The sequence below is a fragment of the Vigna unguiculata genome, chromosome 11 (assembly GCF_004118075.2).
Source record: "Vigna unguiculata cultivar IT97K-499-35 chromosome 11, ASM411807v1, whole genome shotgun sequence".
NCBI classification, from domain to species: Eukaryota; Viridiplantae; Streptophyta; class Magnoliopsida; order Fabales; family Fabaceae; genus Vigna; species Vigna unguiculata.
This window is the reverse complement of record NC_040289.1, coordinates 15,968,167-15,994,801: the sequence shown is the minus strand read 5'-3', so window position 1 is coordinate 15,994,801 and position 26,635 is coordinate 15,968,167. Positions and strand designations below refer to the sequence as shown.

Genomic DNA, 26,635 nt, shown 5'->3' with positions numbered 1-26,635 from the left:
GTGTAAATTTTTCGTAGACAATTTAATGTTATCTACAAATTATCTACAAAGAAAATTTCGTAGGCAAACCACTGGAAAATAACTTTATCTACGAAATATGTGTTGGTAGATAACTTACCTATGAACTTTATCTATGAAATTGTGGCGTCAAAAATTATTTATGAAAATAACTTGTGAAAAAAATAATTGAATTACCTACGAAAGATTTTGTAGGTAACTTACCTACAAAAAATACCTATAAAATTTTTTGAAAATAATTTACTTATAAAATTTTTTGTAAGTAACTTAAATATAAAAAAAATATTATATATATATATATATATATATATATATATATATATATAAATTTATAAATACATAAACAAAATAAATTAGTTTATTTATTTTCGACCATCTAAAAAAATAAAGGTCACAACAAAGTATCTACATGGTCAGTTTTAGAGTTCAATTCTAAATCGTCAATGAGCATTCTACAAGACAACTAAAATACACTTCATAAAATGAAGCAACACAACCAAACCTAAATAAAAGAAAGAAAATTTACTTTAAATTTTTGAAAGAAGAAATTAAAATCACTCCATCGTTACTGCTGACTGTACTTCATTTAATTTTTTTTCCTTGGCATCTAAATTTTGATTATGAGAATTGGCTGGGTCATCCTTAGCTGCAACTTTCACCTCTTCAACAACTTCTATGACAGCCTTTTTCACAGAAGCAATTAACTCAGGCAACAAGCTTAATTTATTACCTAAATGCTTATAATCTTGTGGAACAGAATGGTCCTCATCAGGTAGTTTATCAACATGCGTGCAATCTCCTTCAGGTTTAGACTTTGAATTATTAGAATCAGCAGAAGCAGCAAGTGGATATGCATTCTTAGCAACTTTATTTTACTCTGAATACGATTAGTCTATGTGTCAGCCTTTAACTATGTCCTCAATTTTTACCACTTTTCCCTCCCCAAGCAAAGTAATTGATTCAAAAGTCTTGTGTAATTTTAGTTTCCATCAATCTAACTACAAATTTTCATTGTCGACATATATAATATTTTAAATAAGAGGTAAATATGTTTTTTTTTTCCTTTTAATTTAATTTTTAGTGAAATTTAGAATTAGTTTCTCTTTAATAACACTTCGGCCTAGTTTAATTTTTCAGTTTTAGAGATGTATGAATTTAATTTTTTTAACCAAATTTTATTAACTTTATTTGACATTTTAAATGTGTTTCTCAACTTGCATTGAAGCGAAAATATGTCAAAAACAATGTAAATAACTCAAACGCTATCATGTTAATAATTAATGTAAATGGTGCAAAAATGTTTAAAATGTCAAATAAACTTAATAAAATTTAGTTGAAATGATTAAATCCTCATTTCTAAAATTAAGGGACTAAATTGGACTAAATTCGACCAAAGTTTCAGAGGAACTAATTTCAATTTTCACTGAAAATTAAGATATCAAAAACATATTTAATCCATTATATTAAACACTATTTCCGAGGTTAATTTGAGTATTGTATAAATTCATTAACACTAAATAAAAATAAATAAGAAATCCTTATATTTGTTATAGTAGCTCATATCAAGATACATTTCTTAATCACCGATGTGACTAGAATGGACTTATCACTATGTTCTGGATTCTTTTACAGAAATGGTTGACAATAAATTTTCTTTAATTATTTGACAAAGTTATATTATTTCTGAAAATATTAGTACAAATATGTGAAATTATTATGCAAATGGATTACCATTATTCAAAAAAAAAATAGTCTATACTAAAATAGTGGAATTTTTTAAATTAATGACAAAGAATAGGCTATGATTCAGTTAAAATCATAGTATATATTGAGATAGACTAGAATTTTAAATGAATCATACTCTATAGTGTCTTGAGTAAATTACGATTTTAACTGAATCAAATGAGAAACGAATTATTGAACTTTTACAATATCAAATTCATGTTTTTTTAATAAAATCAAGAGCTATGGGAAGATTTTGTTTGGAGAATGATATCTCTTCCATTGAAGTGTTCAAATTGCAAGCAGATTCTCTAATTTCTGCTTCTAGCATCTCAATTGCACTCCGGGAAAGAGAAAATCACTATTAAAGTTGTTATGTTACTGATTTTTTCTCTAGCTAAATTTGCAAAGAAATTGAGACATAACTTGAACTTCCTCGATTCCTGACTTCGTATTAGAAAGATATAAGAACGTAGATATTGATGAAGAATCTAATCAAAATGCAACGCTTCAAGTACTAGAAAGCAGGGAACTTTTACTGAAAACCTCAATTTAATCACACAACTCCAACTAACTTTCCTTATCCTAGTTTATTTCTTCTTATCAGATATATTTAACTGTAATGATCAATTATTATATTACTAAGTCACTGGATTTCAATCCCCTGCACCTATTCAATGTTCAAGTTTAAATACGGTTACTTAAATTTTAAACTAAACAAAAACTAGGTAGGATTCTAGATTTGTAGTAAAGTTCCATTTCTACTTATTCTATAAATGAAAATGAACATTTTAGATGAATAATCTTGTATACACTTATTCATGATCTAAGGGGCATAAAGAGAAAATGGTAATAATAATAAGAAGAAGAATTATTTTTAATAATAATAATGTGATATTACAACTTTTGTCCTTCACAAGCTTATTAAAGAGCCAAGCTTAAACGGAAGTACCAAATTAATGTGTATACGTAGTTTTCAGAGACAAATTTTTTCTCTTCGTAGTATATTTGCACCTAGTTTTCTTAGCTTAATTGTAACACAAAACTAAGTCATTTGTTAGTATTATGGTGTTTGATTTAGTCCCACATCGCTTAGGATTATGAGATGTGGTTCTCTATTTTGCTATATATGAGACACTTTGTAAAATTTGATACACACCAAAATAAAAATACTTCCAAGTGTAGTTGTGGATGTAGGCATACACATTATACGCTGAACCACAATAAATTCTTTTTGTCAATTATTTTTCTCTCTTTTATTTTTTCCTTTATTTCCTTGTTCCTAACAATTGGTATCAGAAACATTTTTTCTTAGTATGCTCTGTGGTTACAACATTATCTTATCTTCCACATAAGAAAAGATTTTCGTCAAAGGCAGCAGGAGCTTTCTTCAAAAGCAGCGGGAGCAATGGCATTGGAAGAAGGAAAGGTGGGGATTGAGAAGTTTTATGGCAGTGGCTTCGGGTTCTGGAAGATATAGATAAAGGACTACCTGTATTAGAAGAAGTTGTATCTACCCTTAACAGGGATGAAGCCAACCGACATGGAGCAGTCAGAATAGGAGTTGTTAGATTGGCAATAACACTTGGTGTGATCTGACTAACACTAGCCAAGAATGTTGCGTTAACATCATGAACGAGAAAACAACCGTAGATTTGATGCAGGTGTTATCAAATATGTATGAGAAGCCATCTGAAGCAATAAAGTGTATTTGATTCTTAGGCTACTCAACCTAAAAGTGGGTAAAGGTAACTCCGTTACTAATCATATTACTAAATTTAATACAATTATTGTGCAGTTGACATCAGTGTAGATAACATTTGATGATGAGGTGAAAGAATTAATTTTATTCTCATCTCTTTCAAAAAGTTGTAGTGCAACTATTACTACGGTTAGTAATTCTGCAAGTGATGAACGATTGACACCAACCAAGGATGGAGGCACATGTTTAAGAAGACTAAGCATGTTTAGAAAGAAAGTTCATTAATCCTTCATCCCTTTCATTTGTGTTTGTTATTTTTTATTCCCTAAGTTGACTTAGTTAAATCAAACTTGTTGACCTTTGACTAAGTTTAACTTGTTGACTAGAGTTGACTTGACTTAAGCCAACATGCTAATTTATGTTTATTTGCTTTGTAGGTTAATTAGGAGTAAGAAAGCAATGCTAGGTGGTGCATGGTAATTGGGAAGCATAAATGATGTGGAAGAGAGAGTAAAGCAAAAGCATAAAGCATAAAGAAAAAGGCATAAAGCATACTCGTTTTTAATTATTGTCATCATCGTCATACTCATCTTTGTCATCATCATCATCATCATCGTTTTCTCTATATTCATGATCTTATTTTTCTTCTTTTTCTTGTTCTTGTTGTTGTTCTTCTTCTCCTTCCAATTCTTCAGGATTACTATCAAAGTCATGCAATCCAAATACACCTTCAATTTTAATTATTTCACGGAGGTGACATTTGATCAACTTGGTAGGGGATATCTCCTTTCACCTCATTTGACTCAATGCAACCCCTAGGTTTGGTTTGTATTACATACACCAAGCACATTTGCCAATGTGAATGTTGGATATGAGACATAATAAACTTGTCTTATATTATTTGCCAGAATGAATATATCAAATGGTTGGTATCTTAAACTCATTTCAAGTTCAACAATATTATACCTGGGATTCACTCTTGTACTTCTTCTAGAAGGATCATACCATTCATAATAATAAACAACTCTCTTTGGAGAAGTACAAGTGTTGTACTCTAGCTCATATATTTTATAAATTATCCCTTAAACATCATTATAACCACCCTTTGTAAAGCCTTTGACGTACACACCACAATTAATTGTCTCCTATCATTTGGACCATGCATTAGTGTGGAACTTGTACCCATTGACAAAGTACGTGTGTCATTCTTTGACGCATCTCATGGGCCAATTTGTCAAATCCCTTAGGTCTTGATTTTCGAGAATTAATGGCTCTTTATAAATCTACAAATATGTCACAATGAAGAGTTACATCAACTTTGATAACATCAATTTGTTTAATTAATGGGACCATACATACTTGATATTTGGACCAATGAGGAAACTCTGAGTGTATTTGAGTATAAGCGGTTGCTTGAGGTATTTTCTCAGCCATAAAGAATGAGTTGTTAAATATGAGACAATAGGGTGAATAGAAGCTTATATCAAATTTATAGATTAGGTTGTAGATAATGGGATTACAACATACTAAAGGTATTTAACTTCAGTGCAATTAACAATGCACATGAGCAGAGTTGAATTCATCATCAGTTAACTAGTGAGTCACCTCCTTGCCTACGTGACGACCAACTTGTTGAAACACTAATAATGTTGAGTCACATGTTTCACTTTGTCAATGTGTTTCATTCTTATAGTTGTTAGGCAACAACATGTAGTTTTTGAAATAGTGAGAACAAAAGTATGTGGTCCTACGACCAAGTAAGCTACCCAAATTGATCCTTCTACTTTCGCTTTGTTTTTTACAGAACGTTTTAATTCCATCAACACGAGAATAAAAGCCAAATTTAAAAAATATAGTAATCATTGGTTATCACCTTTCAAATAGATACATTCACCTATATTGCATTAATCCATTAAGTTATGCTTCATATGGAAGATGAATAGGGAAACACTCCATTAAATAAAAGAATCCAAAAGGGAATATTCTTTCCAATTTGAATAAATAAAATATTTTCCTCAAACCTTCTTAGTGAATCTTCCGTGAGAGTTGTTGAGCACAAGTCTTTGAAGTGACTAATTTCAATTAGAAGATTTAACACATGTATTGGTAATGAGATGAATACAACAAGTAGTAATATCTCAATGAATACATGAAAATCATGACTTTTCACACCGTGAATACTACCCTTTTCAATACTAGCACTTCTTGCCAAGTTTGAAGAATAACCATCTAACATTCTAAGTTCCTTGTTCCAACGACAAACTATTTTAGTAACATATTTTGTTAAGGTGTAATTTGCTTTTGGCTTCAACAACTTCCTGAAAGTTTATGGCTTCAACTCCAAGTCTCTTCATCCATAATATAAAGTTAAATCTCTTCTTGCCTTGCCATTATTGTTTTGTCTTGTCACTAACATTCATCATTGTGTTGAAGATGTTGTCAAAGAATTTTTTTTTTCTATACGCATGACAACAACATTATGTCTTAACAAGTTATTTTTCCAGTATGGAAGATAGCAAAAGATGCTTCTTTTAATCTAATTATGCCACTTCCCAAAATCCATTTATCCTTGTTACACACTTTCAATTAGTTTTGGAAAATATTCAACTTTTCTCCAAACATGTGATGTGACACCAAGGCTATCCACAAAATTTACAATGAAGTAGGATGCACCATTTTTGCCATCATTACTACAAAAAAGCGCATAAAATTATTCAAAACACAATCAATCTTCATAGCCTTCAATCGTAACTTTGAAACTAATCTCTTAACTTCATAATAATTGTTTGGCAAAGTATTTGGTGGTGTAGGATCGAAAAATATTTGTTAAATTAAGTCCAAGCATTGGTTGGGAACGTTCCAATTCAATTTGCAAGTCAAAAGTCTAATGCGTATTGACCGTTTTGACTTTGTTGCCCTTTGTAATACAAGATCATTTGTCTCTTTTAATAAATTGTCTTTTCATAAATTGTAAAACCTCTGAGTGGATTCATTGGAGACTCTTCTAAATGAATATAATCTAGTTGTTTGAATGAAGCATGTTAGATAAGAGCATTACTCACTATCTATTGCATATACATCTCTTGCAATTTTGATGTTCAGTAAAATCAACAGAGGACATATCTTTACCATGATCTGTCCAAATCCATTAATTTAGTCTGAATCCTTATTTGTATAGGTGAACTTTAATGACCTCGGAAGACGGTAATTTAACTTAAACGACATAAGTGCAACATAAAACAATTATCAAATATGAGACATTAGTGAGTTATGACATTGTGAGTTGACCCATTATTAATGTGCATATGAGGTGGAGAAATATCTTTGTGAGAAGATAATGCTTGACCTAATTAATTAGGTGAGTTGACGAACATCTTAAAGCCTCTTTAAGAAAAGAGGTTGAAAAAGATAAGAGTTTTTAAAACATTAAAGCTATATGATACACAATCCAAGTATGCACAAGGTGACCTGGATACTTGCTACCTAGGTGTTATAGGCCATATTAGTTAATGTAGTTAAAATAGTTGTAAAGGTTGTTGACTGGTTTTTGGAGGTTCCTATGACTTGCAATTATAGGTTTTTAAGTTTTATAACAACAAACATAAGACGATGAACTAAGGAAACTGTTATTCTATACAACAATGCATGCCTTAAAGTGAATTCAACGCAATGGGGAAATGGGTTGTTCATTGTACTCTAATTGAAAACTAAATGATTAAATTGTAGAGTAAGACAACATCTAAAATGTTTATCAAGAAATGAAAAGGTTGAGATGCTTTTTATTAAGTTGTATTAAGGTTGCTAAGGTATTTAGTACTCACAAGTTATGTTCACTCCAACTTTTTTCCATTATTCCTAAGATGTACCAATTTACCATGAATCATTAAATATGATAAGCCAATAAAAACTTACAGTAAAAAATTTAAAATGATTTGGGAAATGTTCTTCCTTTAGTGGTCAATGCTTTGGGTAAGATATCAAGAGCAGATCAATACTAATAGATCTTGCTGAAGGATTATCTTGTTTTCTTTTAGAGTTATGAATATGGTGAAGTTGTTTAAGAAAGCTTTTTGAAAATTCCCACTGGACATTAAGATAGCAAGCTATCTAGATGTGAAGGTTCATTTCTCAAGCTCATGAAAGGAAGAAAAGAGTTGGATTCAAGCTTAAACTCACACGGCATTAACAACACTTAAAGAACAAAAACGAAAGAAGAAACATTAAAAATGGAAAGCATAGAAGATGAAGCATGGAAGAAGCACGCCACTCATAGGGGGTGATCTAAGACAACCAAGCCCTAGAGATGAGTGATGGTGCCGCCACTTGCAAGCAAGATAAGGCAAATGTGAGTTCACTTTTAGGAAGGAGAGCTCACGAAAATTTAATGGTTGAAACACAATAGTTTAGAAACAAAATGATCAACCTTTTTACAACACAAGGAGCACCCTTTAAATAGGAGTTCATAGGGGTCCTTTAGCAAATACAAAAACATGAAAAAGGATTAACTAGCAAACCCTAAACCTAATGTGAGAGTGAGTCTTGGCCAAGTGAAGGGAGATGATTGGTGGAGGCATTCCCATGAGGATTATAGGCCAAAAGAGGAAGGAGACCAAGTGACCTTCTAAGGCATAAACCACAAAGGTAAAAGGAGACAAGGTACATGTCTACTTTTGCTTTTGCTTTATGCTTTTTGCTTTCCTCTCTCTTCCACTTCATCCAAGTGCTCCAATCACCAAGTGCCACCTAGCCATGCTCTACTTTCTCTTAATTACCTACAAAACAAGACAAACAAGGATTAGCATGTTGGTTTAAGTTAATCTAATCTTGGTCAAAGGTCAACTTTGGATCAAAGTCAACAAGTCAACCAAAATAAGTCAACTAGAAACCAACTTAGGGAATTCAAACTAAAAGTAATGCAAAACAAAGATAAAGGTGATGGAATAGAAGACTCCCCTCTAGACATGCTTCTAGTGATCCTTCTTGAGGGAGCTTCTAAGGAGGTGGTCACGCCTTCATCATCCTCCCCTTCTTGGAGAGAATTCGACCACGAATTCTTAAAGCCTACATCAAAAGGAGAAAGGTCACAAACATTGAATGAGTTACTTATGTTGTAGCTTGGGGGTAAGTCTAACTCATAAGCATTGTTGTTAATTCTCCAAATGACTTGAAAGGGGCCATTCCCTCTAGGGAGGAGCTTAGACTTCCATTGAGTAGGGAATCTCTCCTTTCTCAAGTGAAGCCAAACCCAATCTCCCTCTTGGAAGATGACTTCCTTTCTTCCCTTATTACTATCCTCTTGTTGTTTCTTAACTCTCCTCTCAATGGTTTCCTTGACTTGTGAATGCAAGTCTTGGATGTACTTGGCTTTGGCCTCACTATCTTGGCAAGTCCATGCCTCATGAGTGGGAAGGGGAAGGAGGTCTAAGGGAGTTAGGGGATTGAACACATACACAGCCTCAAAAGGGGAATGAGAAGTAGTGGAATGCACAACCCTATTGTAGGCAAACTCTATGTGGGGAAGAAGTTCCTCCCACACTCTAATATTTTGCACTATCATACATCTTAGCATTTGCCCTAGGGTTCTATTAACCACCTCGGTTTGGCCATCACTTTGGGGATGGCAAGTGGTGGAGAAAAGAAGCTTGGTGCCAAGTTTACCCCACAAGGTTCTCCAAAAATGGCTTAGGAACTTGGAGTCCCTATCACTTACAATGGACCTAGGTAGGCCATGTAGTCTTACCACTTCCTTGAAAAAAAGATTTGCAATATAAGTTGCATCATCAATCTTATGGCAAGGAATGAAACGGGTCATCTTAGAGAACCTATCCGCCACTACAAAAATGGAATCCCTACCTTTTTTGGTCCTTGGGAGGCCTAAGACAAAATCCATAGATATGTCAACCCAAGGCTTGGAAGGGATAGGCAAGGGAGTGTAAAGACCATGGGGTTGGACTCTAGACTTGGCTTTCATGCATGCTATGCAACTTTTGCAATGCCTATCTACATGCTTCCTCATGTGAGGTCAATAGAAGTGTTCTTTCAAGACTTCCAAATTCTTGTTTGGCCCAAAATGTCCCATTAATCCTTCCTCATGTGCCTCTCTAATGAGTGAGGCTCTTAAGGAACCTTGGGGAATGCAAAGTCTCTTACCTTTGAAAAGATATTGATCGAGAAGGTAAAAGTCTTTGTAAGTCCCTTGGTGGCACTCACTAAGAATGGAGGAGAAATCAGCATCCCTTGGATACAATTCCTTAATATGAAAGGAGGGAATGCCTTCTTGAAAGTGCATCCGCCACAATGTTAGCCTTTCCTTGCTTATGTTTGATCACATATGGGAATTGCTCTAAGAACTCTACCCACCTAGCATGTCTCTTGTTTAACTTGCCTTGGCTTTTCAAAAATTTGAGTGACTCATGGTCACTATGTATCACAAACTCCTTTGAAAGAAGATAATGTTGCCAAGTTTGCAAAGTTCTCACAAGAGCATAAAGCTCTTTGTCATAGGTGAAGTAGTTTATGTGACTCCCTCTGAGTTTCTCACTAAAATAGGCTATAGGGTGCCCTTCTTGGAGAAGCACGGCCCCAATGCCTACATTGGATGCATCACACTTAATTTCAAAAGTTTTGGAGAAGTTAGGGAGGGCTAAGAGTGGTGCATTGATCAATTTTTGTTTTAAAGTTTCAAAAGTCTTTTCTTGATCTTTGCCCCACTTATAGACCATACCTTTCTTGACCAATTCATTGAGAGGGGCGGCTATGGTGCTAAAGTTTGGCACAAACCTCCTATAAAAACTAGCCAACCCATGGAAAGACCTAACATTCTTTGGGGGAGGCCAATCCTTGATGGCCATCACTTTTTCTTGGTCCATATGGACCCCATGTTGATTTATTTTGAAACCTAGGAAGATCACATGATCCATCCCAAACACACATTTCTCCATGTTAGCATACAAGGATGCCTTCCTTAAGGTCTCTAACACACTCCTTAAATGATGCAAGTGGTCATCTTGAGACATACTATAAATGAGAATGTCATCAAAGTACACCACAACAAACTTCCCTAAGAACTCTCTAAGAACATGGTGCATGAGTCTCATGAATGTACTAGGTGCATTGGTCAAGCCAAAAGGCATGACTAACCACTCATATAATCCAAACTTAGTCTTGAAAGAGGTTTTCCATTCATCACCTTCTTTGATTCTAATTTGATTGTACCCACTCTTCAAGTCTATTTTGGAAAATATGGTTGCACCATGTAACTCATCAATCAAATCATCTAATCTAGGAATAAGATGCCTATACTTGATGGTTATGTTGTTGATAGCCCTAAAATCTATGCACATTCTCCATGTTCCATCCTTTTTGGGGACAAGAATCACGGGCATTGCACAAGGACTTATGCTATGTTGCACCCACCCCTTTTCTAACAACTCATTCACTTATTTTTGAATTTCCTTAGCCTCCTCGGGACTAGTCCTATAGGCTGGCCTATTAGGCAAAGATGAGCCTTGTATAAATCAATTTGGTGTTCTATACCTCTTAGGGGTGGGAGACCCTTTAGAGGTTCTTGAAAAACATCTTTGCACTCATCTAAGACTAATGACAAGTCTAAGGGACATCTAGAGTGAGGGTTTTGGAAGGAGGGGGAAGATTCACTAGGATAAGCTAGGAAGATGGGTTTTTGGGCAAGCATTACCTTCTTCACCCCTTTGAGGGTGACCATGCTCTTCTTGGACTCATTGTCATGCCCTTGTGCCTTCTTTTGCGCCTTCTCTTCTTTTCTTTTCTTTACCATTTGCAATTGGTCCTCATTGACTTCTCTTGGTGAAAGAGGTAGTAATGTGATCTTTTTGCCTTGGAAGCTAAAGGTAAATTTGTTGGCATGGCCATCATGAAAAGCTTTCCTATCAAATTGCCATGGCCTTCCTAATAAAATGTGGGTTGCTTCCATGGGCACTAAGTCACATAATACCTCATCTTTGTAGTTTCCAATGGAGAAGTTAATAAGGACTTGTTTGTCCACTTTAATCTCACCTTCCTCACTAAGCCAAGAAAGCTTATAGGGCTTGGCATGATGGATGGTTTTCAAGCCAAGCTTGTCCACAACCCTTGTGCTAGCCACATTAACACAACTTCCACTATCAATTATGAGGGAACAAGTTTTGTTGTTGATTTGGCACCTTGAGTGAAAAATATTTTCTCTTTGGTTTTCAAATTCTTTAGGCACTTGGCCTAGCATGCGCCTAACCACCAACAAACCTCCTTCATTAGGTTTGATTTCATTCTCACTTGAATATTGGGAAGAAGCGTGGGAGGAAGAACTTTTAGGGGAGGGGGGAGAAAAATGTTCACTTTCAACCTCTCCTTTAGGGTTCAAGATCATCTTCCTCTTTGTTGGGAAATTTGAAGCAATGTGACCATAGCCCAAACACTTAAAACATTTGATGGAACTAGTTCTTGAACTTTGAGAAGAGTTTGCACTTTCATGGAAGGTTCTAGACGAATTAGTCCTAGGTGGGTGGTCTTTGGAAGGTGGTTTCTCATCCTTTCTTTCCTTTCCTTTCCAAGTTCTAGAGTAGTATTCATTGTATGAAGTATTCCTCTTGGCCTCTTGTTTCTTTTTCAATTAACTTTCAACTTTTAAGGCCAAGTGTAAAATTTTGTCAAGAGTGGAATACTCATACAACTCAACTACATCTTGAACTTCTCTTCTAAGACCACTCACAAATCTAGCTACCTTTTCTTCTTCACTTTCAAATTGGAGTCCTACTTTGAGAAGCATGGACTTCATCATTTTAAAATATTCATTCACACACATAGACCCTTGTTGAAGCCTTTGGAGCTTCAAAAGAGTCTCCCTCCTATTGTAGGAAGGAACAAATCTAGCGCGCATCAAAGTTTTAATGTCCATCCAAGAGGCCGCGGGTGGCTCTTGGTTAATATTGTCCATACATAATTTATGCCACCATGTCATGGCATAATCTTCAAATTCTAAAACTACTAAATCTACTTGTTCTTGATCACTAACTAAATGAATATTGAAGATTTGGTCCACTTTTTGCTCCCACTCTATGTAGAGGTTTGGATCATTCTTCCCCTTGAACTTTGGAATCTTGATTGGTGGAGGTTGTCTTTGTGGGAGTTGATTGCACCTTCCACCACCATCATAGCCGTGTCTTCTTCTTCTTCCACCATGGCTAGAGTCCTCGGAAGAGGACCTCCTCCTTCTCCTCTCATCTTCCCTAAGCTCAAGTCTTTGGATGTGCTCTTGTAGGAAGATCTCACTTTGCCTCTTATCCGCCCTCAATTGGTCAAAAGTTTCTCTCCTACTCACTTCCATCTGGCGTAAGATGTTGGCAAGGGTCATTTGTTCACTTTCTTAGGCCATAGGAGTCACCATGGGAGGGGAATAAGGTGAGGCCGACTCCTCCTCTTCTTCTACCTCCAATATGGGATCCATATTCATGTTCATACACCAAATACTCACCAAAAATCGAGACAAGGAAGAGGTTAGCTAACAAACAATTCAAAACCCGAGACCAAGTGTGGTCTTCTCAAGCACCGAAGTGTTTTTTATCACACTCCCAAAGCACACAAGCAAGGCTAGCACTCAAAAACCTTCCAAATAAGTGAAAACACCTTTAAAGAGATGAAAACCTTTTCAAACCTCAAACAAGTGGCTCGGCCACAACACTCTAGGAAGACAAGGAAAAGAAAACTACTAAGACAAAACAAAGATTACCTAAAGACAAGCAAACAAAGCTAAAAAAAACAAGAAAGTTTAACTTCTAAGGAAACTTGTTTTTAAAGACAAAACTTGAACAAGACTAAAACAATGAAAAGCACTTTAAGGACTCTATGGAAAGCATTTGAACAAGCCAAGATTATACCTCAAATTATGCATACACCATGAAAGATCATAACCAAGTCAAAGCATGAAACTAATTTGTCAATATCACCCAAAATCCAAGTATAAATTTTGGTAGCATAACACCTAGTAAAAATGGCCAAATGGATTCACCAAGCATTGTAAAAGCTCTCGGCCAAACTGTTTTTGGTCTTGAAAACACTTTTTCTTTTCAAAACTAGGTACTTAAAATGATGAGAAGGATGTTTTAAGGTGTCTTGAACACTTAGTTCCTTAAAATTAGGTTAAAATCAATTTCAAGGAGCATACAACAACACGAGGCATAGATCTCATGCAATAGTTCAAAAACTTAGAAACAGGAACAAGAAAACTCAAAGAAGCATATGACAAGAGACTCAAGCAAAAGTTAGACACATTTAAAGACTCAACATGACATACACAAAGACACAAACATGTAGCTATCATGCATTTAAACTCATGGATTTGAGGCTCAAAGAGTAAGCATCAAAAGACATGTTATCCAACCACATTTAGGAGCAAAAGAGTCACAAAACCGAAGCCAAAATTGCCACAACATAACCTGAAAACGTTGTTTTTCGTATTCTCGGCAGCTCTGACCTTTGCTCACTCATTTGATCATAACTCTCTCCACAGAACTCCAAATGTGTTAATTCTTTTTTTGTTGAAAACTAGACTCACAGAGCTTTCTATTGATATAAACAACGTTACTTTTGAACCACTGAGATAGCTGCAGTATGTTTTTCAAAAACCCACACGTTGCTGCCAGCACTGCTTTTATATGGACCATTCAAAGATAGCTACACAAGACAAGGTTAGAACATGAAAACACCATATTCAAGGACAACCAAAGCTCTAGATACCAAATGATGAAGGATTATCTTGTTTTCTTTTAGAGTTATGAATATGGTGAAGTTGTTTAAGAAAGCTTTTTGAAAATTCCCACTGAACATTAAGATAGCAAGCTATCTAGATGTGAAGGTTCATTTCTCAAGCTCATGAAAGGAAGAAGAGAGTTGGATTCAAGCTTAAACTCACACGGCATTAACAACACTTAAAGAACGAAAATGAAAGAAGAAACATTAAAAATGGAAAGCATAGAAGATGAAGCATGGAAGAAGCACGCCACTCATAGGGGGATCTAAGCCAACCAAGCCCTAGAGATGAGTGATGGTGCCACCACTTGCAAGCAAGATAAGGAAAATGTGAGTTCACTTCTAGGAAGGAGAGCTCACGAAAATTTAATGGTTGAAACACAATAGTTTAGAAACAAAATGATCAACCCTTTTACAAGACAAGGAGCACCCTTTAAATAGGAGTTCATAGGGGTCCTTTAGCAAATACAAAAACATGAAAAAGGATTAACTAGCAAACCGTAAACCTAATGTGAGAGTGGGTCTTGGCCAAGTGAAGGGAGATGATTGGTGGAGGCATTCCCATGAGGATTATAGGCCAAAAGAGGAAGAAGACCAAGTGACCTTCTAAGGCATAAACCACAAAGGTAAAAGGAGACAAGGTACATGTCTACTTTTGCTTTTGCTTTATGCTTTTTGCTTTCCTCTCTCTTCCACTTCATCCAAGTGCTCCAATCACCAAGTGCCACCTAGCCATGCTCTACTTTCTCTTAATTACCTACAAAACAAGACAAACAAGGATTATCATGTTGGTTTAAGTTAATCTAATCTTGGTCAAAGGCCAACTTTGGATCAAAGTCAACAAGTCAACCAAAATAAGTCAACTAGAAACCAACTTAGGGAATTCAAACTAAAGTAATGCAAAACAAAGATAAAGGTGATGGAATAGAAGACTCCCCTCTAGACATGCTTCTAGTGATCCTTCTTGAGGGAGCTTCTAAGGAGGTGGTCACGCCTTCATCAGATCTTGTTTCATTCTTGCATAAATATGTAACTAAATCAGGGGACAAAAACATGAAAATATAATCTAAAGCAATATTAAAAATTGAAATATTAACCAGATTCAGCTTTCCCTTTCTTGTATCAATTGGTGGACATATCTACCAAGTTAGAACAAAATTAGGTAAATGTTTATTAATTATGAACACAGTACAAACTTACATATAGTATTTAGTGCAGTATTGTATGCTAAAGCATACAATTTTGAATACAGTACACTCTAAAGCATTAAATATAAATATGTGGTTCTGCTACTCCTACATGTGATCATATTGCACAATAGAAATCCCTGACTTATGAACATGTAGTGCCATCTAATTATCACCAAAATTAATCCATATATCATGCATTAATCAAGCAAGCCCCACACAAACTAGAACAAATGCCATATCATGACACATTCTAAAAGCATTTATATACTAACACATATTGGCCCCACATGCGGTTACATGTACATATTGTGAAAGAATCGATCATACCGAAAGAAATTGTTACTCTTTACATGGTTTTTCCTCCAAAGGTAGCCAACATTTCTTTGTTTGGAATTTTAGAACCCAAGTTCTCTAATGAAGAATATAAGTCATGTTTAAGTGTTTTGTTTCATCTCCATTTTCGTTTCATTTGCTATTTTCTGCATTTTCTTGATGAGAACCAAGTCCTACATCACACAAAAGAGCAATGAACATCAAAGTGATGCTTGTGGATGTGTAAGGCATGTTCTCACGGTTTTTGATCGATTTCACCAATTGGATTCTTGCTTTTGTGTGTTCTAGATGTTCTTCTATGATTCATGCTTGATTCTAGATCATAATCAAGTTCATTCTACTTGAATTTCATAGACCATCTTCTCAATTTTCGTGAGCAACTATGCTCCAGTCTCTATTTTCAGTTTTCACTACACGCACACCTACTGTTTGTGATGAAAGATTGACCCCAACCAAGGATGGAGGCACATGCTTAAGAATACTAAGCATGTTTAGAAAGGAATTTCACTAATCCTTCACCCCTTTCATTTATTTTTGTTATTTTTGATTCCCTAAGTTGACTTAGTTGAATCAACTTTAGTTGACTTGTTGACCTTTGACTAGGTTTGACTTGTTGACTATAGTTGACTTGACTTAAGCCAACATGCTAATCTATGTTTATTTGCTTTGTAGGTTAATTAGAAGTAAGAAAGCAATGCTAGGTGGCACATGGTGATTGGGGAGCATAAATGATGTGGAGGAGAGAGTAAAGCAAAGGCATAAAGCATAAAGTAAAAGGCATAAAACAAGTGTACCTATGTACCTTTGGTCTCCTTTATTTTTTAGCATACTTTGACCACATTTTGGAGACATATGAGACACATTCTTTGTCTCCTTTTTGTGCTAGAACGAAATTAGCCTTGCACACACCATAGTTAGCTCTTTTGTCTCTCTTTTTTGTAACCTTATTTGACCTAGTTTCTAGAAGTTAGGATTAGGTTTTTGTAGAGACATCCTTAGGTATCTTTTATTTGCTTAGAGGCCCCTAAACTCTTCTATATAAAGGGTGCTCCTAGACATGTAAAAGGGTTGAACATTTTGAAGTAAAAACACTCTTGTGTCTCAACCATTTTTGAGAGTTTCCTCCCTAGGGAGTGAATACTTTTAAGCCTTATCTTGCATAGCAAGTGGCGGCACACATCCACTCATCTTCAAGGATGCCATGGCTTCTAGCCTAGCCTTGTAGTGGCGTGCTTCTCACATTTTTACCATTCCTTTCCTTTCCATTTTATGTTTTCTTCTTCCTTTAATTGTTCTTAGTTGTCTATCGTTTATGTGCTTTCCATTTCCTTTTTGTTTTTAATCAATCCATCATCTTCTTCTCTTGAACTTTGTGAAAGGAACCTTCACATCTAGATAGCTTGCTATCTTAATGTCCAGTGGAGATTTCGCTTAACTTTCTTAATCAACTCACACCATATTCAACAATCTTAAAAGAAAACAACATAATCCTTCATCAGTTTGTGATTTATCCTGAACACATGGTTCGACAAAAGTTTTTTCTGATTTTTTCCTCTTAAAGAAGAGAGATAGACGAAAATAACAAAAAAAAGAATCACTAAAACATGTTGAGTACAAAAAATATGAAAAATCTGTGAAGTTGAGGCATCAATCAGCGTTTTCTGGACTGCCAGTTTCTGGAAAATTCATTTTCAGTGCTGTTTTATGTGCGTTTTGCTGTGTTTTAAGTGCTCTTTGTTGATATAATTCTTGGCTTAGGTGTGTTCTCTATATTGCCTTGAGTTACCTTAATTTCAAGTGGATTCTTCCCTTCATTTGGCACTGTTGCAATGAGTACTATAAGCTTCATGTTTGAGCGCTTCTTTTTCATATTTTCTCTTCAATTCTAGTGCCATTCTTTAGGTAATTCATTTGAGTGCTTAACTTGTTTCTTGTTTGTCTTTCTTTGTTAAATCTTTGAGTATGTTTCAACTATATTCCATTTGAGTTTAGCTCTTCTTTCATTTAAGCTTTTCTTGTTTTTCCTTATTGGCTTCTTTGGTTTGGTGTTACATTCTTGGTGGAAGATTTCTTTGGAGGTAACCAAATACTCAAGGCAGCATCCTAGGAGGTGGAAACCAAAGTGGAACTCCAAGCTACAAGTGAAGTTCACAAAGGAGAAAATTCAAAGCAAACACTTGAGGTAGACACACTTGGGAGGCTGGACCGAGAGCATGAGAGACATAGCTTTGCATAGCATAGTTTTATTTTGGTTTTTGCTGTTTTGATGTCACGGATTTTGTGTAATTTTCTTTCTTTCAGTTTTCTCCTTTTATTTAGCTTAGGTGGGAAAATGCTTTGGAGCAATCCCATCCTTAGCATTTAATTGTAATAGTTTAAGGTGTAGTGTGAGGTTCAAGGGGTTCCAAAGGCCACTTGAATTTTCACTTAGGATTTTCGTCTAGTTTATGTTTTCAGTTTTTATGTTTTCTGCCTTTATGTTTTAAATGTCCAGGTTTTGTGTAATTTGTATGATTACTTAGTTGAGCTTTCTTTGGTCATAAGATTTCACACACTTTGGAAGTTGTTTTTCACAATTAAGATTTGTCTTGTTGGGAAATTTTATTGAGAATTTTTGTGAAAGAAATTTAGAGATTTCTGGCTAGGAAAGGTTTGGTTTCTAAGCCTGTCCATGAGACTCACCTCCTTTTCCTGAGAACATCTCTAGAAATCTTTTCCTTTATATTCTCTTTAAAATTCCTAAAGTTTCTTTGTGAAAATTTGTTTAGATAAGTGTTTCAAAAGTGTTTTCCAAAATGAGTTATCGTTTGTACAATAGATTGCATTTAGGTGGTCATAGTGAAGATAAAATGCATCATACACATGAGAGTACATTCCTTTTCTTTGGTGAGGACATAAGTGCATTATCATACATATCTTGGGATAGGGAAATAGATGATTTGGTGCAATCATTCCATCTTAGACATAGTAAATACTACTTTCTTACTTTGTGCATTTCAAGTTTTGTAGGACATGCAAGAGAGTGGTGGGATTATAGGCAGTTTAGAGTGGAAAAAGGAAGAAAATCTCCCATTCAAAATTGGAGTGAGTTGAGAGCATGCATGAGAAGAACATTCATACCACCTTCTTTTGATTTAGATCGTGAGATAGAGAAAAAGAAAATTGAGATAGCAAGAAGGAAGGAGGAAAAACTCACAATACTCTTAAGAGAGATGAAGGAAGAAAAAGAAAAAAATAAGAATTCAAAAAAGAGAGCAAAAAGAAAGAGAGAAATTTGAGCAAGAATTGAGAGAAGAAGAGGAAAAGTTGAGAAAACAAAAGGAGGAAGAAAAGAGAATAGAATATGAAGAGGAAAAGAGAGTAAGACAAGAGGTAGAGTTTAAAAGAAAAGAGGAAGAGATTGAGAGAAAAGAAATAATGCTTAGGGAAGAGAGATACAACATCCTACAACTCCTTGCATAGACCTTAAGGGAGTAATTCCATCTTTCAACTCTTCTTTATTTGTTGTTAATACTTTTGTCTTAGTTCTCCCTAAAATTGTTTTTCCACCTTCATCATTCATTTTAAACATTTCAAAAGAATTTCCAAAAATCTTCTTTGACTTAAGTTACCTTTTAGGTATCAATTAAGTCAAAGTGACAAGCAATATTTTTGTGAAGTAGGCTATGTACCAAATCCTTCCAAAATTAAAAGGCCTTCTTCATAAAGCCCTTACAAATATATTCTGCTTCCATTTCGGAAAGTAACAGGAAAATTGTTTGATGATTACTGCATACATATTTTTGATCCTGGAGGAATCAAGCTTTCAAAGTTGTGGGCCTTAAAGAATCCTCTAGATCTGAGGGTAGATCCTCTTCAAGAGCGAGGGGATGATGAATATCACCCTACAGGGCTTTTCAGCTTGGGCCAATGGCCTGGCCCATTTAGTTTTTCTTTGTCATTAAATAAATAATCATTTTGGGCCTTATACTTTTATTGGGCCATTCTTTTGTGCTATCTTTAATTGTCTTGATTCTTTTTATGGCTAGGAGAATACAAGAGGAATGGGCCTTAAATGCGCATGCAAGGCCCAAGATGAACTTCACATGGGCCAAGGAAGATGTGAAGACCTAGCCTAGGACACTTTGCTTGTAAATACTAGATTAGGATTTTATTTTGGGCTTTGTATTTTGGGCCCAGTAGAATAGGGTTTTCTTTGGGCCATGTATTGGGCCTTAGAGGAAATTGGACTTTAGAATTAATTTTGGACCAAAAAGGGGAATTGGGCCAAATGGGCCCAAAGTAGTGTGTCTACTCTAGAAAGCCTAAAAGCTTCTCAAACTTGCTCTCTAAGGATGAGAGTTAGCTTCCCATGGCAAGACAAGTGTGACTTGCTCACATCTCCCACATGCTCCTTTTTTGCTCCAAAATTCAACTTTCGATACTCCTTTTTCCCTCAACTTTTTGGAGACTCCTTGGTCTCATTTTAGCCTATAAATAAAGAGCTTAGGACCCTTGTATTTTCATTCATGAATATAGTAGAGAAATTTTGTTGAGATGACTCCAGACTCCGCTCTTTTTGTGAATCAACTTAGGCTAGAGTTCTCCTTCTTGGTTTTCTCTAGCCCCCTTCCTTGAGTGTTGGCCCAACCTCACTTGAGAGCTTCTCCAAACACCATTGTCGCATCATTTCTCCTCTCATCTTCTAGCTTCCACACCTTCATCCTTCTCCATGGAAGCCTCATCAATTCCGCATGGCTTCTCCTTGGCTTCCTTACTCTTGAAGATGGACTCATCAAGATCTAAACTATTTGACAAATATAGTTTGGTTAATAATTTATGATATAATTAAATAAATAAATTATTTAAAGATATCTAATAAATTATCACCAAATAATATTTGTATTAATTTTCTAAATAGTTCATTTTCAATCTTGTAGTCCAATTTTACAGAGACATCCAAAAATATCAATATTTGCAGTTAAACCCTTCTCTTTTGACCAGTCTTTGACCAACTTTGACCACATTTGAATATTTGACCATCTTTGACCACTTTGAGTGTGCAATGACAGGATGACACATGACAGCTCCTTCTCTCTCCCAAATTAGGGTTTCTTCCTCCTTTGGCTGCACTAGGGTTTCACGAAGGCTTGTGGCTGGCGTCGAACAGTGGTGGCGGAAGTGGCTCACGGTGCAGACGCGGTGGCTACCGGCTCTCGTAGGAGTGGAAGGAGGCTCGAACAGGTGGCACTGCTGAATGCGTTAATGGTGGACGCTGGTTCTGCGTTTCGTTTCCGCTGCTCGGAGGGTGATGGCGCTGGTCTGGTGCGGTGGCTCGCTGCATTCGTGCGATGGTGCAAAAGGTTAAAGATGGTGGAGTTGCGGTGCGTTGCAGGTGCAGGGAGACTCGTGGAAGAAGATGATGCATGATGGACGAATGCTGAAACAGATGCGTGATGGTGGTGCGATTTCTGACGTGGTGGCCGTGAATGGTTCGTTGCAGAGAAAATGGACGAGAGCTGTGGTGACCGAAAGGTTGGAGGAGCTGTTGTAGTGCAGTGGTGATGTTGTGCGGACGGCGGCTGCCATGGTGGGAGAGAAGAAAGATTAGGGTTAGGGTTTTAGTTTAGGAGATGGTGACATGGTGGTGTATGATTGGTCTGTTTAGTGAGTGGAGGATCATGACACGTGTCATCATGTGGTTGGAAAGATTTAGAAGGTGAGGATTGCCACATGGCGTGATATGGTTGAGTGTAATTTAAGTGGTAGGAGGGGTGCAACTTAGTAAAAATTGGGGGTGCAGAACAGGTTTTTGTGGTCCACTTGTAAGAGTGTGTAAAATAAAATCGGGGGTGCATTAGTGATTTTTCCAGAACTTGCTAATTTCAGCCTTATTTAAAGGTGCTTTGTAACTTCAATCAATTTATTTTTCCACCTTAAATGAGCTTAATCTTAACTTCAGCTGCATCAACAAACATTAAATATCCAAAAATAATTTATGCAGCTAAAAATCACTTTTTAAGACATTTGTATCACACAAGCTCAAATAGCCTAATTATCAGAACTGTCAATTAAATCACTCTTTAAGCATACAAATTCAATTAAATACCCAGAATTGAACATTAAATGAGGGCAAAAATACACACTCATCAGCTTTCTATGTTCAACTTTTGTTTTCTAACACACTAGACAACGTGCGACGAACTTCACCACTACTTTCTTCATCCCAGACCACCAAAACATTTTCTTCAAGTCTTGATACATCTTTGTAGCACCCGAATGAATACTTAAGCTACTTTTATGAGCTTCCTCCATTATCATCTTTCTCAACTCTTCTTTTGCAGGTATGCAAATTCTATCTCTAAACTTGATGATTCCATTTGAATCGTTGTGGAATTCAGATTCCTTTCCTTCAACTTTTGCTATCAACTTTTCTTACAAAAATTGATCTCTTTCTTGAGCTCTCTTTATTTCTTCTAAGAATTCACTTGATATTTTTAACATTCCTAAGCATATGCTATTGCGTCTAAGTTTTACAGCTAAGTTCAAGTCTTTGAATGATTCTATCAGATCCAATTCCTTCACCATCATCATGGATGCATGTATAGACTTTCGATTCAAAGCATCAGCTACAACATTTGATTTCCCAGGGTGATATTGCAACTCAAAGTCGTAATCCTTAAGAAATTTCATCCATCTACGTTGTCTCATGTTTAACTCTTTTTGATCAAAAAGGTATTTCAAACTTTTATGGTCACTGAAAACTTCAAATCTTGCTCCATACAAGTAATGTCTCCATATTTTCAATGCAAACACCACTGCAGCTAATTCCAAATCATGTGTAGGATAATTAAGCTCATGTTGCTTGAGTTGTCGTGAAGCATAAGTTGCAATATATCTCGAAATATTTCGTAGGGTAAGGAAGGATTAAAACAGGTGCAGATGTTAATTTTTTTCTTCAACTCTTAAAAACTACACTCACGTGCTTCATTTCATTCGAAAGGTTGTCCCTTACGTGTTAACTTAGTCAAAGGCAATGCTAATTTAGAAAATCCTTCAATGAATTTTCTATAGTAGTCTGCCAATCCTAAGAAACTACGTATTTCTGTGATATTCTTTGGTTGTTCCCAAAGCAATATCGCTTGAACCTTTGAGGGGTCAACTGCAATGTCATTTTGTGATATCACATGTCTCAAAAATTGAACTTCTTTCAACCATAATTCACACTTTGACAATTTTTCATACAATTGTCTTTCTCTGAGAATTTATAACACAATCCTCAAATGTGTCTCATGTTCTTCATGACTTTTGGAATAAATTAAAATGTCGTCAATGAAAACAACCACAAATTTATCCAAAAATTCATGAAAAATACGGTTCATATAATCCATGAAAATGGCAAGAGAATTGGTCACACCAAAAGGCATTACCAAGTACTCATAATGACCGTATCTTGTCCTAAATGCTGTCTTTTGAATATCTTCTGCCTTGAATCGAATCTGATGATAGTCAGATTTTAAGTCAATTTTGGAATATACCACAGCACCTCTCAATTGATCCATCAAATCATCAATCCTTGGTAGAGGGTATTTGTTCTTAATGGTGATTTTGTTAAGCTAACGATAATCCACACACAACCTCATAGTGCCATCCTTTTTCTTGACTAACAATACTGGCGCATCCCAGGGAGAAACACTAGGTTTGATGAATTGTTTATCCAACAATTCTTCTATTTTTTTTTCAACTCTGCTAACTCTAGAGGTGACATCTTATAAGGGGCTATAGACACATGTCTTGATCCTGGTACCAAGTCTATAGTGAATTCTATTTCTCTTTGTGGAGGTAACCCAAGAACATTCTCAGGGAAAACATCAAGATACTCATAAATAATAGGAAAATATTTAATGTTTGGAATTTCCTTGACTTTTAAAGAAGTTAAGATCATGTATACTTGAGATCCTTTTGGGATTGCATTGTGATTGATAGTACTCTTTTAATTCTTTTGAGTCAAAAACTTCACCTATGTGTGATTCAAAAATTAAAGTCTTATCGTGACAGTTTAGGAGAACATGGTTGGAAGATAACCAGTCCATTCCAAGAACAATATCCAAATGAGACAAGGGTAGACATATAAGATTTACATAAAATTTTCTATTCCCTATAGAAATATGAAAATTTGTGCATGCAAGTGAAGTGGTGACTGGAACATTGGTAGGAGTAGACACAGTTAAATCATATGACAATAAGGAGATAGGTAACTTTAAATGTTTGACACATTCATGTGATATGAAAGAATGAGTAGCACCTGAATCATATAGTACATTAACGAGGTGACCATTTATGATGCATTTACCTTGGATTAGAGCTTCAGATTGAACAACTTCAGTACCATTCATTGTGAAGACTCTTCCGGTTGTCTTTGGTCTTCCAAGTTGATTCTTTCCTTTGTTGCTGCTTCCCCCACTTCCTTGCTCCTTAATTAACTCTTTGCATTCATTACGATAATGACCCAACTTCCCACAATTGAAGCAAGTTATAGTCCTTATGGTGCAGTTTCTTGACAGATGAGGTCCTCCACAGTGGAAACATTTGATAGGATTAGTTATGCCTGAATTATTGGCAGGATAGGAATGTTTTTGTTCGGAAGAGTTCCACGAAGCATAAGATGGACATTGGTAGGGTTTCTTATTATTAAGATCATTTCTTTTGTGCCTCAAAGACCCTCCATGCCTCCACTGAGTTTGCCTTGCTTTAGTATCATCCGCATAAATCCTACAATGATTTACAAGAGTATGAAAGGAAGAAATCTCTAAATAACCAACTGCTTGTTTAATATCAAGTCTCAGTCCACTTTTTAAACTTGGAACAACGGGAGCGTTCATCAACTCTATCATGAAAGTAAGGACAAAACTTTGACAACTCGTCAAACTTTGCTATATATTCTCCTATAAGCATGATTCTTTGACGAAGATTAAGGAATTCAACTTCTTTCCTCCTTCTAAGATCCTCTGGAAAATATTTTTCAAGAAACCTTTCTTTGAAGGCTTCCCAAGTAATTTGTCTCCCTTCATCCTCCAATTGTTGTTTTGTAAATCTCCACCAATTTTCAACTTCTTCCACAAGCATAAATGTAGCAAATGTGACTCTATTTGCATCCGCACACGTCATTGCGATGAAAATTTTCTCAATTTCTGCTATCCATGATTGAGCACCTTCAGGATTAAATCCTCCTTCAAATTTATGTGGATTGTTCCTACGAAAGGTTTCTAATCCTTGATTTTCCATGGGTTCAATATTTTGTTTTTGGCTCATATTTTCCAAAACAATTGTCATTATTTCCAATAATTCATTGGTAATGTTTGGTCCGTTATCCATCTTTTCCTGAAAGAATGAACAATTTCCTTAGTTTTCTTTAGATTTTTTTTAACTATTGTTAAAACTTATCCTTACAACAAGTATTAATTGTTATTATTACTTACTTTTATTAGTCTACTTATCTTGCATTTCTCTTTTATAAGAAAAATGTAAGAACAAACAACTTGCATCTCTACTTAGTAGTAGAGACTACAAACATGGAAGACACCATACCCAAGGTCTTGACAGAAGAAACTGCTCTGATACCACTAAATGTGACACCCCGACTACTATACTAAATAATTATTATTTGATAAAAAATATATGGAATTAATTTTTTTTACCATAAGATTTTCCTTGAGAGAACATTAATAATAGCATAACTTCATATTCATATATATAACTTACATCTTTGTAATTGTTCATGAAATATTACAAAAATATATATTTGTAAAATATTAAGAGTCTTACATCAGAATAGAAGATTTATCTATATTTTCAATATCTCCTAAAGATATTAACAGAAATTATTCATGAGTCAATCTTCAAAAGATCCACCAATAATATCCCGAACAATTCTCATTGAGCAGGTTCCTCTTCTGCTCATGCAACAGGTACATATGAAAGGAAAATATGAAAGGAGTAAGGTCTTTATAAGCCTTAAATATCAATCTTAATAAACTCAACAAATAATACAGACACTGGGGGCCTAGATTTGGACCTACAACCACAAAACTTGATCTTGTTTTACCAGACATATGGATCCATATTCCACTTCTTCTGATGATCCATTATGAACATCAAAAATATTTCTCATAAAACATTGGTAGAATCATAATTATTTCTTTCTCGAGAATATTAGCCATTCATCGGCTCACAAAAGAGATATATAGTCACTACCTAACCTTGGCGATGCCGAACAGGTATCGGATAGTCCCAAGTTTGCCTATGAATATCCTAGTCCAGTGCGTTATTCTGAACTATCTAGATATTCACCTACTTGGTAAAACTTCCTTAGACCTCACCATGGTCCCTGCCTTTCATCCCGTAGTGTACCAAACTGTGACTTCCCAAATATAAACACTTTGACACTAGTTTAATCTCAACTTATTAAAATCATACTTAACTCTTATTTAACTAATATACTCTTGGATATTTTCAAAGGTCATAAAATGTTATGACTATCAATTTATGTCATTGTATAAACTATACGCAAAGAATATAAAACAACGATAAAATGTACATGTAATTTTCTTCTATCCAAGCTCATTGAATAAAATAATATTTACATTTAGTTTATATTTATTTATTTATTTTTATTATAAAATAATGATAAAAAAAGAATCAAAGCAAGAACTTAAAATAAATAATTAGATAAAGATTAGAACATTATAAATAAATATAATAACAAAAATATAAATTAAACAGGACCAGTGCGTAACTGGAGATATATTAATTGAAATAAATAAACAGAATCAATGCATAACTAGAGATAAATAAAATAATTAAATAGGACCAATGCGTAATTGGAGATAAATAAAATAAAATAAATAAATAGGACTAGTGCATAACTGGA

At 35.1% G+C, this 26,635-nt stretch overlaps 1 protein-coding gene across 1 annotated transcript; it reads right to left on the bottom strand.

The window, feature by feature from the left end:
• Nucleotides 1–572: 572 nt before the first annotated feature.
• LOC114170210 lies at nucleotides 573–24,990 on the bottom strand. Its single transcript, XM_028055697.1, has 3 exons — nucleotides 24,566–24,990; nucleotides 24,059–24,477; nucleotides 573–817 (listed from the first exon to the last, which is right to left on the bottom strand). The coding sequence occupies exons 1-3, from the start codon at nucleotides 24,988–24,990 to the stop codon at nucleotides 573–575; spliced, it is 1,089 nt and encodes a 362-aa protein (XP_027911498.1).
• Between the last annotated feature and the right edge of the window lie 1,645 nt (nucleotides 24,991–26,635).